The 15,902-nt window shown below is 53.3% G+C and overlaps 1 protein-coding gene across 2 annotated transcripts in view; it reads left to right on the plus strand.

Annotated features, from left to right (window-relative positions):
* SLC2A1 (solute carrier family 2 member 1) overlaps positions 1–8,707 on the plus strand; it is a 28,110-nt gene extending 19,403 nt beyond the window's left edge. For both annotated transcript variants that reach the window (XM_040627426.1, XM_008699338.2), the window contains 8 exons: positions 3,301–3,461; positions 3,611–3,851; positions 4,501–4,663; positions 4,755–4,942; positions 5,186–5,290; positions 5,739–5,840; positions 7,033–7,236; positions 7,628–8,707. In XM_040627426.1, coding sequence (XP_040483360.1) covers positions 3,301–3,461; positions 3,611–3,851; positions 4,501–4,663; positions 4,755–4,942; positions 5,186–5,290; positions 5,739–5,840; positions 7,033–7,236; positions 7,628–7,828 — 1,365 coding nt within the window. In that variant the 3' untranslated portion in view covers positions 7,829–8,707. The remainder of the gene's footprint in view (positions 1–3,300; positions 3,462–3,610; positions 3,852–4,500; positions 4,664–4,754; positions 4,943–5,185; positions 5,291–5,738; positions 5,841–7,032; positions 7,237–7,627) is intronic.
* Positions 8,708–15,902: the final 7,195 nt, after the last annotated feature.

Here is a 15,902-nt window from a genome sequence, read left to right on the forward strand (position 1 = left end):
CTGGCTCTGCTGGACCTGGTGATTGATTGGATGCGGGGTGGCGGCAGGATCGAGGGTATCTCCCAGGCTTGTGAGGAGCATGTGAAGTGGGAGCTTTCAGAAGCACGAGCCAGGCCTCGCCTCAAACATGAGCCAGGCTCGCAGAGGCTGCCGGTGACCCTGTGGTGGAGACTGGGTCTGTGGGGTCCTTCTGAGGGTGGACGCTCTTCTTCACTTAGGAGCACTCAGCCACTGCTAGGGTGGGGGCCAAGGACACCGCCTGGGTGGAAGAACTTCTCCCCGGGTAGGGTTCTTCTCATTCTCCAGGGACTCCCTGCCTTTCCTGGGCCCAGGGCCAGCTCAGCCCCACGTGGGGCATGGACCCCCAGCAGGGACAGGACACACAGTCCCCACACGAGCACCAGGAATGGAAAACCAGGCATAGCTTCTTCCCAGAAATCTCAAGTGCCAGATCAAAAGGCAGGAACCCACTGCACTGCCTCAGCTTGGCCAGGAGGTGCTGCTGGGGGATGGAAAGGAGGAGCCCGGGGCCACCGGGAGGGGGAAGGGGGCTGGCCGCTCACCCTTACCCATCCCCATGAAGTGGTCTGAGTAGCAGGGGAGTTCATGAGCCATTGAGCAAGCTGTGGACAAGGTTGGGTCCCTCTAACTTATCACAAGCAGCACACTTAACTGGGGGAGGGGAGCCCCTGGGAATGTGGTCCTCTTATTGGCTGCCTCAACATCTCCAGCCAGCCCCAAGAAGAGGGTTCAAGACCTGAGCTGCCAAAACAGAAAGCCCAGCCTCACATCTTTAAGCTCATTTAGGGAGTAAGCCCTTACTCAGCACTTGTGGACTCTTTGCACACAATTCAGGCAATTCCATTAGCTGGCTTCTTGGCAAAAACCAAAATGATAACATGGAGAGTTCTCTTGAGACAGCATCAGAACCACAGGGGTGGGGTGGGGGGCAAAGGAAGACCCTGAGAACTACAGAATGCAAAAATTAAAGGTTATCTGGGGCAAATACCTCTCCCTGCCCCTTCAGAGAGCCCCAAGGGCAGCAGAGTGAGCTTGACAGAGGGGAGAGAGATTTCCACCCCGATGATGGGTCCTCAGTGGGGTGAGTGTCATTTATCTGGACAGTCCCCTTATCCAGGACAGCCTGTTCTCTGCAGAGCCTGATAAATGGAGCATTACTTCTCCCAACCAGTCCTCCTCTGGGGTTGGTGTTAGCCCTTGAAGAACAGAAGCACTTTGTTTTATTTTGTTAAAATCTGCCGCCTTTCTGCCCCCAGCGAAGCAGGGGCTCCCAGGAGGAGAGCCTGAGGCCCTCTCTTCATTTCACCCTTCCATTCACTTACCAGGCATCCCTGGATGGGCCCTGGGATGGGCCCCAGTGTGAATCCACTGGGGTCCCTAACTCAAGAAGGACAGACTCCTGGGACCTTTTGAGCTGGATCTCAGAGGGTTTCAGCATGGTTAAGGCAGGCTGGGCCCTTCAGGCAGAGTGACCGTGGAGAACGTGGAAATGAGTCCTAGAGCCGAGGTAGAGATGTGGGAGGTGCGGAGGCCGGACTGATACCTGACCGGAGCCTTGACTTTGAATTATGGGACGCAGGGTTGGCTGGACATTGTCAGTGGTCTGCACTGCCTTTGGGTCGGTACCAGAACCTGCTGGGGTCCCTTGGCTCAGTGGAGGTGCCAGGCACCGCACAAGCACTCTCTGTATCATTAATCCCCTGCAGCGCTATGAAGTAGATACCGCTAATTTGAGATGAAATAATTTGCCCGAGGTCATGGTTGAGTGTGGTAGAGCTGGGACCTGAACTCAGTTGTCCAGGTTCCTAACCCCTGCACTCTCTGGCTTCCCTGGGACAGACAGAGTAGATCATTAGGGCTGCCTCCCTCTGCTCCCCATCCCCCATGTCAACCCATCCTAACCCCCTGGAGCCTGGCCTGTCAGGTGTCTCCAGACCTGGGACAGATCATGGCACCAGGGCAGGAAAAAGATGGAGGCCAAGGACCCGTTGCAACCGTGGGGCCAGACCCAGCATACTCGATGGGCGTTCCTGGGACCAAGGGCCTCAGTTTCCCCCTTTGGTAATTATGGCTACCCACCGCCTCTTCTTCTGCTAGACCCCTGCGACTTGGGAGGGTTAGGGAGGTCCAAGAGCAGTGCCATGGAGGTTGTGCAAGAGGCTGCACACCGCTGCGTGAGGAGGGACTTGGAGCATGCGTGTGGGGAAGGCTGCCAGGACCGGCTGGGCACGGGCTAGGTGCGCAAGGAGCTGAGTTTGAGCTGCGGGTGGTTGAAGGGAAGAGGGACACGCAGGTTTGTGACTGGCTGAAACCAGGAGTATTCAGATCGTGAGCACCAGTATGTGTGTGAGACGGCGTGTGTGCATAGGAAGCTGTTTCTGGGTATGTTGGGTCTGTGCCCAGGTACGCATGGGGCTGGGTGCGTCAGGCCAGTCCTGTGGCCCTGGGGGGGTGTGTGTGTTGCCTGAGAGTGCGGTGAATGTGCTCACGCAGAACCGGTGGATCAGGCCAGGCCCTCCCTTGGGTGGGGGCAGGGCTGGGGGGCGGGCCTCCAGGACAGGTGTTTCCAGTTCCTGGAACCGCTTCCTTGTCCTTAGCCTTCCCCATACCTCCCAGCCTGGCACCTGGCAGAGGGGAGGAGGCCACGGGTCCTTTGGGGTGGAACTCCCACAAGTAGCTGGGCCTAGGGGTCAGAAAGCAATCACGTGAGGCTCAGAAGCATGTCTTGTCTGCCAGTTGGTCACACCAGGCCCTTGGGTGTAAAGTCAGTGAGTCAGTGAGCCTGCCCGTCCCTTTGTCCCAGAGCGTCTAGAACCGGGAACCATCTGTCCAGCTGTATTTCCTCCCCAGCAAGGGGGTGGGGGAGAGGGCGCAGGTGGCAGGAGCCTAGGGCCTTAGGCGCCTTGAAGAGAAGGGGGCCAAGTGGGAGGAGAAGGTCCTTTCTCCCCGAACCTCTCCCTGTGCTGTGCCTGAACTTCCACCGTGGGCCATTTGCTGTCCACTCACCCCAACCAAGTTCTGTTGACCACGTGTCCCCCGAAGGCACTGGAAACCACACCCGGGGGAAGCATGAGAGCCGGCACCGCTCTTAGAGAAGGAGCGCAGCCCCTTGTTTCTCACCCGGGGAAACTGAGGCCCACAAAAGGGAGGGACTTGACACAAGGTGTACAGTGAGTTCGGGGCCCGGCCGGGTGCTGGGCCCTCTTCAGCAGCCTGTGGTCAGTGGGAACAGGGCAGCTGGGGCCCCCCTCGCTCAGCAGGCCGCTTCTCCTCCTGCAGGTGATTGAGGAGTTCTACAACCAGACATGGATCCACCGCTATGGGGAGCGCATCTCGCCGGCCACGCTCACCACGCTGTGGTCCCTCTCCGTGGCCATCTTCTCTGTAGGAGGCATGATCGGCTCCTTCTCTGTGGGCCTTTTTGTTAACCGCTTTGGCCGGTGAGCAGAAGGGGTCCTGGCCCTGGCCGGGGTGTCCCAGATGGGAGGGAGGGAGACTTCCCTACCTGCTCAGGGTGTTGCCTCTGACCTCTGCCCCTGGGAATCTGGGGAGATCCGGGCACCCACCTGACCTGTGACCCCGCCCCCAGGCGCAACTCAATGCTAATGATGAACCTTCTGGCCTTCGTGTCCTCTGTGCTCATGGGCTTCTCGAAACTGGGCAAGTCCTTTGAGATGCTGATCCTGGGCCGTTTCATCATCGGTGTGTACTGCGGCCTGACCACAGGCTTCGTGCCCATGTACGTGGGGGAAGTGTCCCCCACGGCCCTTCGCGGGGCCCTGGGCACCCTGCACCAGCTGGGCATCGTCGTCGGCATCCTCATCGCCCAGGTAAGCTGGGGCAGGGTCTGTTTGCTCGCACTGCGTGCACCCCACAGCTTCGCTGGCTCTGGTGTCTGTGTCCACGTGACTCCCCGATTAGAATTCTCATCCAGCCTTCCACAGCCCTGCAGCAAAAGACGGCCTCGTGGCACCCGTCCCGGTAGGCCCGGATCCCGGAGAACACTCCGCCACTCACGATTTTCCCAAGGCCTCCCCAGTATGAGAGCCAAGTCCAGATGACTTGACCCGTCTCATCCCAGCCTACTCTGCCTTGGGTCCTGTCCTTCCCCTGGGGATCCAGCCTCGGGGGGGCCCACTGGTACCTCCACGTGCCGGCCGTCTCAGGCCTCCAGGCCTTATGCCTTTATATATACACCACCTTCTCTCCAGAAGGCTTTCCCTTCCCCCAAAGCCCCCACACCCTGTGACTCGCCTGCCACATTTGTAGCCATGCCATTTGTCTTCCCACTTGGGCCGTGAGGTAGGTTCCCCTTTCCCCATGTGACAAATGCGGGAACTGAGGTTCAGAGAAGCTAAGCCTTGCCTTCCCGGCAGCGCCTCCCCAAAGCATGCAAAGGCCCCCGGGTAGAGTGGGGCCGGGAGCGGGAGCCAGGGCTGGGGTGCCCGGGGCGTCTTCCTCCATCCCTGCTCCCCGCAGGTGTTCGGCCTGGACTCCATCATGGGCAACGAGGACCTGTGGCCCCTGCTGCTGAGTGTCATCTTCATCCCGGCCCTGCTGCAGTGCGTGCTGCTGCCCTTCTGCCCCGAGAGCCCCCGCTTCCTGCTCATCAACCGCAACGAGGAGAACCGGGCCAAGAGCGGTACGGGCAGGGCCCTGCCCTCCTCCCCGCCCCTTGGCCCTGGCCCTCTTCCTGCTCTGAGCCACCCCCACCTTCCCTCCGGTCTCCCCAGTGCTGAAGAAGCTGCGCGGGACGGCGGACGTGACCCGTGACCTGCAGGAGATGAAGGAGGAGAGTCGGCAGATGATGCGGGAGAAGAAGGTCACCATCCTGGAGCTGTTCCGCTCCCCCGCCTACCGCCAGCCCATCCTCATCGCCGTGGTGCTGCAGCTGTCCCAGCAGCTGTCGGGCATCAATGCCGTGAGTGCCCCCTCACCCGCCCTTCCCCGTGGGCCCCGGCCAAGCCCTGTGGTCAAGTGTGTGCTGCGACCAGATCCCCAGCTGAAAACAAACACGCCCCTGCCAAAGGAACCAGACCCCACAGGGCCCTGGTGCTGTGTCGCCTTCATTCTGTCCTCACTGTGTGTCCGGCACCTGCAAGGGCAGAGGCGGGAGAAGGGCCACAGCACTCAGCCAAGCCCCAACTACTTCTCTGTCCCCTAGGTTTTCTATTACTCCACGAGCATCTTCGAGAAGGCGGGGGTGCAGCAGCCTGTGTATGCCACCATTGGCTCCGGCATAGTCAACACAGCCTTCACTGTCGTGTCGGTGAGTCTGCGCCAGGGCCCACCCCCGGTCAGCTGTCAGGGTCCGGCTCACGGTGGCCGCAGGGCCTCATGACTGAACAGCAGCGCTTCCCGTGACCTGAGCGTGTGTCAGGTTCTTTGTAAGTGCTGTCTCATCTCACTGTCACAGGCCTGTCAGGTTCATTACTCACGTCCAACAGCCCATGACACTGATGCCCAGAGAAGTACAGTGGCTGGCCCAGAGTCACAGCCGGGAAGCGCCGCTGTCTGGCTCTCTGGGGCCAGCTTTCACTCCCTGTCCTGCTGTCTAGAGCCAGCCCTCTGCCCCTCAGAGCCTATGTGGTCCCTAAGCTGAGCCCCACGGAGGAGGCGGTACCGTCTTCCCCGGTCTCTGCAGGGCCTCGTGGCTTTCCCCGCACCGGGGACGAGCCTCTGGATGGGGGCAGCACTGACCCTGTGTCTGCCCGCAGCTGTTTGTGGTGGAGCGAGCCGGCCGGCGGACCCTGCACCTCATCGGCCTGGCCGGCATGGCGGGCTGTGCCGTGCTCATGACCATCGCGCTGGCACTGCTGGTGAGTGACCACGCTCTGGGAGTGGGGCGGTAGGGGTGGGGACAGCTCCCAAGAGCTATCAGTCCCAGAGTGCTATGGCAGCCCCAGCCTGGCCAGTGGCATTCAGAGCCCAGGTGGGGGCTGCCCTCTCCCTAGTTCCGCCCCCTTCTTCCCAACCCCATGGGCTTGGGTCTGACCTTCTGGCCCCCTAGGCTGTCTCCTTCCACCCACTCACGCCCCGTCGTGCCCTGGCTCCTCCCTGTTTGGTGCTTTCTCACTGCAGCACCGCTGGCCCCCGAACCCAAGTCCCTCTCCCCAGGAATTGCTCTGCTGGTACTAAGCCTTTCAAAGTCTGCATCCGTGGCCTTAGTTTATCTCCAGAAGAGCCCCTAGAGAGTATGACCCACCTCCCCACCAAGACATGGAAGCATGCCTTCTCTCGGTTTCACCACTGCCCCGTGTGGTTCAGTTAGTATTCCCGGTTCACAAGTGAGGAAGCGTAGTCCCAACGAGGTCAGGAAGGCAGCAGATAAAGGACAAAGCCAGGACCCGGCCTCAGGTCGGCTGGCCTCAAGCCTGTGACTGTAACCACCGTGGTAACGGTGTGCTGGCCACTCTCCCTGCATGGACACTCATTTGTCCGCCCTCTGGGCAAGGAAGCAGCAGTATGCTCATTTGACAGCTTAACCAAAGTCTGGAAAGTCTGGTGATTACTGAGAGGTCCAGCAGGCTGCAAGGGGTGCGTGACAGATCTGGGATCAGAACCAAAGCTTGTAGCTTTTCCACGGCGGCTTCCTTGAAGAGAATGATTATATAGGGCCACGTGCTTGGGGCCTACCCTGCTGGCCCTGAGCACCTTACAGTCTTTAACACTTACCCCAGAAATGTTCCTCCACATCATTCTGCTTCCGGCTGACTGCTTTGCCTCCAGAGCCACGGGACCACAGGGACCTCCTCTTAGCCCCTCCCACGCACACCCCACATTACCGTTCCCACAGGGTACACTCCAGCTCACACCTGTCCTGCAGGACTTAGATCATTTTGTTCAGGTGACGAAAGTGAGACCCCGTGGAGGGTCCCTAAGTCATGTGGCAAATCCAGGATCAGCCCCAGGCCTCCTGCCTCCTAGCCCAGGACTCTTAGCCCTGCCCTGGACTACGGAGCACCCAACACAGCCTAATCTAACTGTCCGCCCCTCTCTCGTCCTCAACAGGAAAAGCTGCCCTGGATGTCCTATCTCAGCATTGTGGCCATCTTTGGCTTTGTGGCCTTCTTTGAAGTGGGCCCTGGCCCCATCCCATGGTTCATTGTGGCTGAACTCTTCAGCCAGGGTCCTCGCCCAGCTGCCATTGCTGTTGCTGGCTTCTCAAACTGGACCTCAAATTTCATTGTGGGCATGTGCTTCCAGTATGTCGAGGTGAGAACTGCCAGTGTCTCCATGCTCACTGTTCCTCTCCTGCATGCAGGACCCCGTACTGCTGTGCAAAGTGCTCTCCCAGCTCTTCTCATCAGAATCCTGCTGAGGAGGAAATTGAGGCTCAGAAGCCCAGGTCACGCAGTTAAAAACGCTGACCTCAATTCCGGGGTTCTTTCTTTCGCTTTGAATTGTCTCCATTCTGCTCTGCGGGGGGACCCTGCTCCCTGGAGCCCATTACACGCCAGGTGCAGGCAGACTCATTTAATCATCCCAGCACTCTGGGTTGTGGGTAGCTCTTCCCTTTTTCAGTCAAAGGCCCCAAGTCCTACAAGGCCCTACAGCCAGGATGTAGGGTCAGTACTCCAACCAAGTGTATCTGTGTGTCTTTCAGCAACTGTGCGGTCCGTACGTCTTCATCATCTTCACCGTGCTCCTGGTTCTGTTCTTCATCTTCACCTACTTCAAAGTTCCTGAGACCAAAGGCCGGACCTTTGATGAGATCGCTTCCGGTTTCCGGCAGGGGGGAGCCAGCCAAAGTGACAAGACACCTGAGGAGCTCTTCCACCCCTTGGGGGCCGATTCGCAAGTGTGAGGCGCCCCACACCACCAGCCTGGCCTGCTCCCAGCAGCTCCAGGGATCTCTCGGAGCACAGGCAGCTGGAGATTTCCAAACTGACAGATTTCAGCAGAGCTGGGCCTGGGGCTCCTTTCTTCAGCCAACAATGATGTCCAGAAGAGTATTCAGGACTTTAATGGCTCCAGGATTTTAACAAAAACAAGACTGTTGCTCAGATCTATTCAGACAAGCAACAAGTTTTATAATTTTTTTTATTACTGATTTTGTTATTATTTTTTATCAGCCAGTCTCCCGTATCTGCACCCCAGGCTTCACCCTGAATGGCCCAGTACCTGAAGGTGGGGCCCAAGCCCTGCCTAGACACTCGCCTTCTTCACCATGCTAATCTGTAGGGCTGGACCTATGACCAAGGACACACTAATCGAACTATGAACTATGAGGCTTCTACCCCAAGAGGTAGCTGTGGCCACTCTCTTCTGAGGCCTGGATCTCCCTACCCTAAGGTTCAGGCTCCATTGGGGTTCGCCCATACCCATCTCTTCCTACCCGACCACTCAAAGTAATTTTGCCTTGTGTGAGACCAGTTGGGAGCACTGGAGTGCAGGGAGGAGAGGGGAAGGGCCAGACGGGCTACCAGCTTCTAGTCTCCTTTGCACTGAGGGCCAGATGATCACCATGAGAGGAGGGCCATGGGAGGCTGAGAACTCACTGCTCAAGAAGACATGGACACTCCTGCCCTGCTGTGTATAGATGGAAGATATTTATATATATTTTTGGTTGTCAATATTAAATACAGACACTAAGTTATAGTATATCTGGACAAACCAACTTGTAAATACACCACCTTACTCCTTCTGTAACTTACCTAAACAGACATAAATGGCTGGTTTTTAGAAACATGGTCTTGAAATGCTTGTGCGTTTAGGGAGATTTGGATGGAATGGGAGAGAAGCAACTGCGATAGTGACTTTGGACTTGGTGACTCGGGATCCAGTCCTTTCCAAGCACTTCTGATCAACACCCTCTACCATGAATGCACCCGATCTCACCTGATCTCCAGAAGCTAAGCAGGGTCGGGCCTGCTTAGTACTTGGTTGGGAGACCCTCTGTTGCTTAAAAATCTGTATGACCCCTTACTACCCAGAGAAAATCTAAATATCCTGGCATTCAAGGCATTGTTCTCCTTCACATGATAGCTGGTATTCAAAAAATGATACTTACGTGCTAACCTTGATGCTCAGGCCTTGATACGCATTATCTTGAATGTGAGGTAGGTATATGTCTGCACTTGACAGGCTCAGAGAGGCCCGAAGCCTCACAGCAAATCATTCTAGAACCCCTACTTTTAACAATTACACTACACAACCCTTACCCCATACCTGAGTCCTTCTACTACCCCCTCCCCCGCGACCAAAGGGGCCGGGTGAGCACTGTCAAGCTGCCTTTCTCCATTTCATTTGGAAATGCCCCCTCTGATCCAGCTTAGATGGCTGCTGTGGCCTCTCTAAAACTTCTGACTCCCACTCCCACCCCCACCCAGAAATTTCAAGAGCTTCATCTGTTCTTTCCTGTGGTACTATATACCCTTCCACCCTTTACCTACAACTACTAATTTCTCCCTCTAGTTTTAATTTCATGGAAAGAAGTCAATTTGGTTCATCAGGGTCTTTGGCATTAAAGGTGGGCCTGGCACACAGCGGGCACTTGGAAAATAGTTGGTGAAATAAAGCACCAAGGAAATTCGTTCCTAGAGCTTCTGCTGAGAAAATCGGGGGGGGGGGGTTGAAAGGGGGGGGTGGAATTTGCCTGTAGAAGCCCTCAGAATTGCACTCGGAGCTATAAAATTTCCTTGGCACGAAGAGTGGTTGTAGGAGGGAGAAGGGAAAACAGGTACTTAGTAAATGGAAGTGCCTATGTCCATTATCATTAGGTACAAAAAATCTGCGGCATTATCCATCCATCTCACAAATGCAGAGTGTGGTTCTGAAAAAGGGTTAGCCTCGCTGGAGCCGGAAGGCTTAAGTAGGCCCGAAGGTTTGGGGCCAGGTGAGAGGTTAAGTGTGACGGAGGAAGCCTTACGTGTCCCCAAAAGGGTTCCTTTGAAAGCAGTTATTTTTGTAAGCTTCGAGGGGACCCCTGGAGGGGCAGTGCAAAGAGGAGGGTTAGGGACCCAGAATGCCGGGGGAGGAGGGGGGGTGAGCTCCGGTCTCTCAAATGCTCATGGCGGCACTCCTGGCGACTGTTGCCACCGGATCCAAGGAAACACATCAGGGATGGTCCGGGTAGGGAGGAGCGCACCAAGGATGCAAAGACGATGGCGCCCATGAGCCCGAAGCCCCGAAGCTGGGCAGAGCCCACAGCACCCCAGTCCCGCCCCGCCCCAAGGCTCCAGACCCGGGTGTGAAAAGGCCCGAGAACCCACTGCCCGGCTCCCTGTCCGCACTGAGATTGCCCCTACGCGCCCGCCACCAGCCATTTCCCAAAGCGCGCAGTGCGCGCAGGCGCCGAGAGCCCGGACCCGCCCCAGCCGTGACCCACAATGCTCCGGGAGGCACAGCTTCCGTTCCCTCGACGCCTTTTCTGCCGACGGCGCAGGCCACCATCGCCGGGACGATCGATCGTCCTCCCCAGACCCCAGCAGCGGTGCTCCGGGACCCGCTCGGTCGTGGTTCTTTCGTCGCCTCGCAGGAAGGGCGGGGCTCCGCGGTGTCTCCACCAATCAGCCACACTGTTAGCTGGCGAGGGGCGGGCCCCAGGCCGCCACCAATCACAGCCGGGCTGCTCGGCGCGCGGTGCCGGAGCCCCTCGTAGGGCTGCGCGCGGGGACGTGCGTCTGAGCTGGTTTAGCGCCGGCCGCTGGCGAGTGTAGCTCGCCCGCCATTCTCATCGCCCGCAAGGTGACGTGTACAGCTTCTGACGGAAAGGGGTAAATAGGTAACGACGCTGCCCTCGGCCACCTTCTTTTCCAGGACTTGGTTCAGTTCGCTGATGGTTCGTGAGACCCTTCATCTGATATCCTCGGCTCCGAAGTCTCTCCCTGAAAACCTGGGTCAGGTTACGCCGCGGGGCCCCACAGCGCCCTGTCTTTCCTCCATCAACTGTGCAGGCGTTGGTGTCCTTCCACCAGACAGGGGAGGCCACTGCTGAGGCATCCCTTTATCCCCAGGATCCCGCCGCAGACTCCGGTCAGGGCTGTGGAGTGAGTGGACTAGAATTTAGACTCAGTGCTAAATCCACAATCTGAGTTTTTCCAGTGCAGTTCTAGGCAGAAATCCAACAATTCAGCATGTGTATTTAATAATAGGGAAAGCATATTCATTCTCTTCTGTCAGAACATTTTTAATGCCCCCTTCCTCATCCTACGATTTTTATTTCCTAAATCATCTACAGATCTGACCCATTCTGTCCATTGCAGTTGCTGGCCCTGGTGCTGGGTACGCATCGTCTCTCGCCCAGGATCACTGCAGCACCTCCTCACTGTTCCTTCTGCTTTCTGTCTCCCCTTATTCTCCACGCTGCGAATCTTTTTTTTTTTAAGTAATCTCTATACCCAGTGTGGGGCTTGAGTGCACAACCCCAAGATCAAGAGCTTCATGCTCTACTGACAGCCAGCCAAGCACCCCTGCAAATCTTTATAAAATGCACATCTGGTCATGTCTCTCTCCTACTTAAACCCTTCCTTGGGTCCCCATTTCCCTTAGGATAATGCCCAGCTTCCTTACTCCAGAAATTCAAGGCCATTCAGAATCAGTTTCTAGCACTCAGATGCAGCCTCAGCAGTCACCACTGCCCCCACCTCACCCTAACCATCCTCTAGGCATTGATCACTCTGGCTCTGGCTTCCACATACTCCTTCCCCTATGGGCCCTTGGGTTGCCTCCACTCAGATCACCCTGCCACTTGTTTTCCACCAGGTGATAGATAATTCCATCACCGTCCTGGGGAAGCTGCTCCTTGGAACACTGCTGCCAACTAGTGGCTGTTGTGTGAACACTTAGGGCAGATGATAACCTCAACCTCTCAGAGGTTCAGAGAGAATGGATTGCTTTGGGAGATAACCCTTCACTGGGACTATTACAACAAATCCATTGGGTGACCCTATCCCAGGCATCCCAGAATAACCTTCCTAAAGCAGTGTCTGACCATATCATTCTATGGCTTAATGCTCCCTACTATCTCATGATAAAGCCCAGATTCCTTAACCTAGCCGTCAAGATCTTTCACATTCTGGTCCTTGGAAACCTTGTCTCCCAATATGCTCCTTCAGCACTCTAGGATCCAGCCACAGTCATGTGCTCAGTGTTTCCCGAACAGCTCCTGGAACGCAACTAACTCAAAACTTTGTTCAAGCTCCTTCTTTCTCCTGGCTGCCTTTGCTCTCTGTATAAGGCCATTTGATCTCAAGTAGATTAAATTAACTGTCACTGTCTCTACAAAGTGTCCATTAATTCCTTCAACTGTTACTTAACTGGGCACATGCTCTTTGTCAAGCTTTCTCCTAAGCAACGTGGCGTCTTGGAAAGAAGGTGCTACTTAGCAGAATAACCTTGAAGAAATCACCTTTCTGATCTTCAGTTCCTCATCTGTGGTGATATTAAGATGAAATAAGATAATATATGTGTAAAGCCACCATCGGCTGGAGTTAGTCCACATTCCCCCTTCAACCCTATTGGGAAAGTCTGGTGCTCGCCCCCGAGATTTCTATGATTTCCTAGGGATTTCTTCCATTCTCACTGGCTCTGACGGTGGGCATCTCCTGAACCACCTGGTGATGGATTCCCGGTGCAAGCTGTTTCCTGTCTTGGAACTCAGATCTTTTCTTTTGTTTTGCTTCGTTCATTTACTGACCAATTACTGGGTGTCTGGCATTATTCCAGGGCTGGGATAATAAAGATAGGCCTTCATGGAGCTTACATTCTGAGGAGGGGGAGGACCGAATAAGCAATCAACAAGTGCATAATAAAGTATCAGATGGTGGTTTGTGTTATGGGGGGAAAAGGCAATCTAAAGAGAGAGAACGATGGATTGTGAGGGCAGGTGCAGATAGGTCAGTTTTAGATGAGATAATTTGAAGGCCTCTCTGAGGTAGTGATACTTGAACACAGACAAGTGAGGGAGAGAGCAAATCATATACATGTCTGGGGAAAAAAAACCTAAGTTAAGGTACAGCAAGTTCTAAGGTGCTAAGGCAGGACCATGTTTGGTGCGTTGGAGGACCAGCAAGGAGGCCAAGGCAACTGGACCCGGGGGAACGAGTAGATGAGGTCAGTGCCGGGTCATGTAGGGCCTGTACATTACATGAGGACTTTTGTTTGTTTTTAAATGTGAGATGAGACTTCACAGTTTTGGTATTTCGTGTTGATTGTCATCTGTAGTTATGGTCAGCAGGTTAGTTACCACGGGTTGGTGAGCAGATCCAACCTCCTGTGTCATATTTTACAACTTTGAGGGGACCAACACAACTCTCCACATTTCAACATCTATAGTTTTCTGTAATAAAAATAAAGTTGTAAGGTTTCAACAACCCATGAAAGACAGTTATGAAACACAAGATTTCATTGCCTTTCCTCATAAGGGGTCTTCAGAATTCAATCGCTCTTTTGGATAGAAAGAAGTATGAAGGATAAGGATAGGTTTAACGTAAACTTTATAAAAACTGACAGGTAAATATTCTCTCACCGCTTTCCTTTCTTTCTAAGCAGAGGAAAGAAGACTTTTTAGTGTTTTGTGTTTCAAAATCGCTTGTGCCAACAGGCTGCACTCAAAGTTTCTCATGAAGTATCACTGATACTTGTGGCCTAGGGTTTAAAATCTAATTGTAAACAAGGTATATCAAAGTATTTGAGGCTTATAATTTATTTCCACACACCTTAGTGCAGATCATGATGTAATTTATAGTGTGTCTCAGTCCCCTCCCCCCCACACTATAGCCTTGGGGACACCTGACCTTGACATCTAGTTCTCAGTGGCAGGTCCTCAAGAAGCATGAGGATAGGGGTTAGAAGTACAGGCTCTGGGGGCATATTGCCCAAACACAAATCCCCATCAGTTTTTACCGTCTTTTTACAGAGGTGGGAGTGGAAGCTAAGACAGGGGACACGGGTAAGAATACTTGCCCCAGGGATGCCTGGGTGGCTCAGTGGGTTAGGCGTCTACCTTCGGCTCAGGTTGTGATCACAGGGTCCTGGGATTGAGTCCCACATCGGCACCTTGCTTAGTGGGGAGTCTGTTTCTCCCTCTGCCCCTTACCCTGCTCGTGCTCTCTCTCTCTCTCCCTCACTCTCTGACAAATAAATAAAGAAAATCTTAAAAAAAAAAGAATACTTACCCCAGAGATCTGTGAGGGTTAGACAAGAACAAGTGGTATACTCTTGGAAATGATAAAAAATAGGAACTATTATCATTTCCCAACATTTTCTTTCTCCATCCGAGTCATATCTTTGAATTCTCCTTTCTGTTGGCCAAGATTATAGCGAGCTGATCCTCCAAACCAAATGCCAACTGAAAGGAAGCCAAGATGATTGTGGGCTTCTCTCCTCTCTCTGCTTGGAGGTTACATATATTTATGGCCACAATGATCCCTGGTGGCCTAGTTTCTATCTTTAATACCAATAGCAGCTGGTGTTTAGATAATGAGTACTATTTGTCAAGCACTGTTCTTTTTTTTTTTTTTTTTAAGATTTTATTTATTTATTTGAGAGACAGCGAAAGAGAGAGCACAGCCAGGGTGGAGGGGCAGAGGCAGAGGGAGAAGCAGGCTGCCTGCTGAGCAGGGCTCCATCCCAGGGCTTGGAAATCATGATCTGAGTTGAAGGCAGACCCTTAACCATCGGAGCCACCCAGGCACCCCTGTGAAGCACTGTTCTAAATCTGTGACATCTATTATACATTAGATCTTTAGAAACACCCTAGGGGGTAGATACTATTATGATTATGCCCATTGTCTAGATGAGGCAGCTGCAGCTGGGCTGCCAACAGAACTACACTCTCTTAACCAGCCTCCCATTTCCATCATGGTTGAGCTGCCTCCTTTGAAATCCAATCAGGAGGAAAACTGGTCTTATCTCCCATCACTCTGCTCAAAAAAGATGCAGTTTTTATTTCCATTTATTGCTGAACAAATTGAGACACAAAAAAGTCAAGCAGTTCCTTTCTTGTCAGCCCATCACCCTGGAAGGGGGGGTGGGCAGTGCTATATTCTCTCTGTCTAGTGCAACTGCTTATGTGTGTGAAGTGTGGGGGCTGAGAACGGGACTTTGAAACAGGAAGCACAGAGCTTTAAGTAATGCTGCATATAATTCTGTGACCTCTCTTAGACTCCGTTTTTTTAATCTATGAGAAAAGGATAATAACTGAACATATATCACCACAGGGTTGTTTTGAGTATTGGATGAGAAGAGACTTATGGTACCTGGCTCACAGCAAGTGCTCACTAAATGGTTAGTATAATAATGATAATAATAACTATTATTATTATTATTATTATTATTATTATATAGCCAACTTATACTGGCTTTCTTAAAAACCACTTAGATCAAAAGCAACTGGGACAAAAATCTATCAAGTTGTTCTTTTATTCTTTGGACAATAGGTGCTGGAGCTCAGGCAAACTTAAGCCTTTCATTTTATACTTTCAAAAATCATGTCTAACTCTTTGAGATTTATCTTCAGAGGCAAGCTCTATAAGGGATATTTCAAGTCAAGTCATTTATGGGAAAAGATTTCGTGTTCTCTGAGTGTAAACTGAAATACCTCCTCAACCAAGTCCACTTCCTCCATACTCTTCCCGTTTCAGTTCTCATCTGGGATTAGCAGTCGTCCCTGCTGGATAGTCCTCACTGCAGAAAGAATACCTAACCTGTCATTTAAGGCTCTGTCGTCACTGGCTTGCATTTTCCTTACTTCCTTATCACTTGCTAATACCCCTAGTAGTCTGTAAATATTTTTTGCTTTAAAGTCTATTTTGTCTGATATTAGGAGAGCTATCTTTACTCCCTTTGGCTACTGTTTGTGTGGAATATCTTTTCTGTCTTTTCACTTTCAATCTATTTGTGCCTTTGGATCTAAAGTGAGTCTTTGGTAGACAGCA

Source organism: Ursus maritimus, unplaced genomic scaffold (genome assembly GCF_017311325.1).
Source record: "Ursus maritimus isolate PB19 unplaced genomic scaffold, ASM1731132v1 scaffold_12, whole genome shotgun sequence".
In the NCBI taxonomy this organism is placed as follows: Eukaryota; Metazoa; Chordata; class Mammalia; order Carnivora; family Ursidae; genus Ursus; species Ursus maritimus.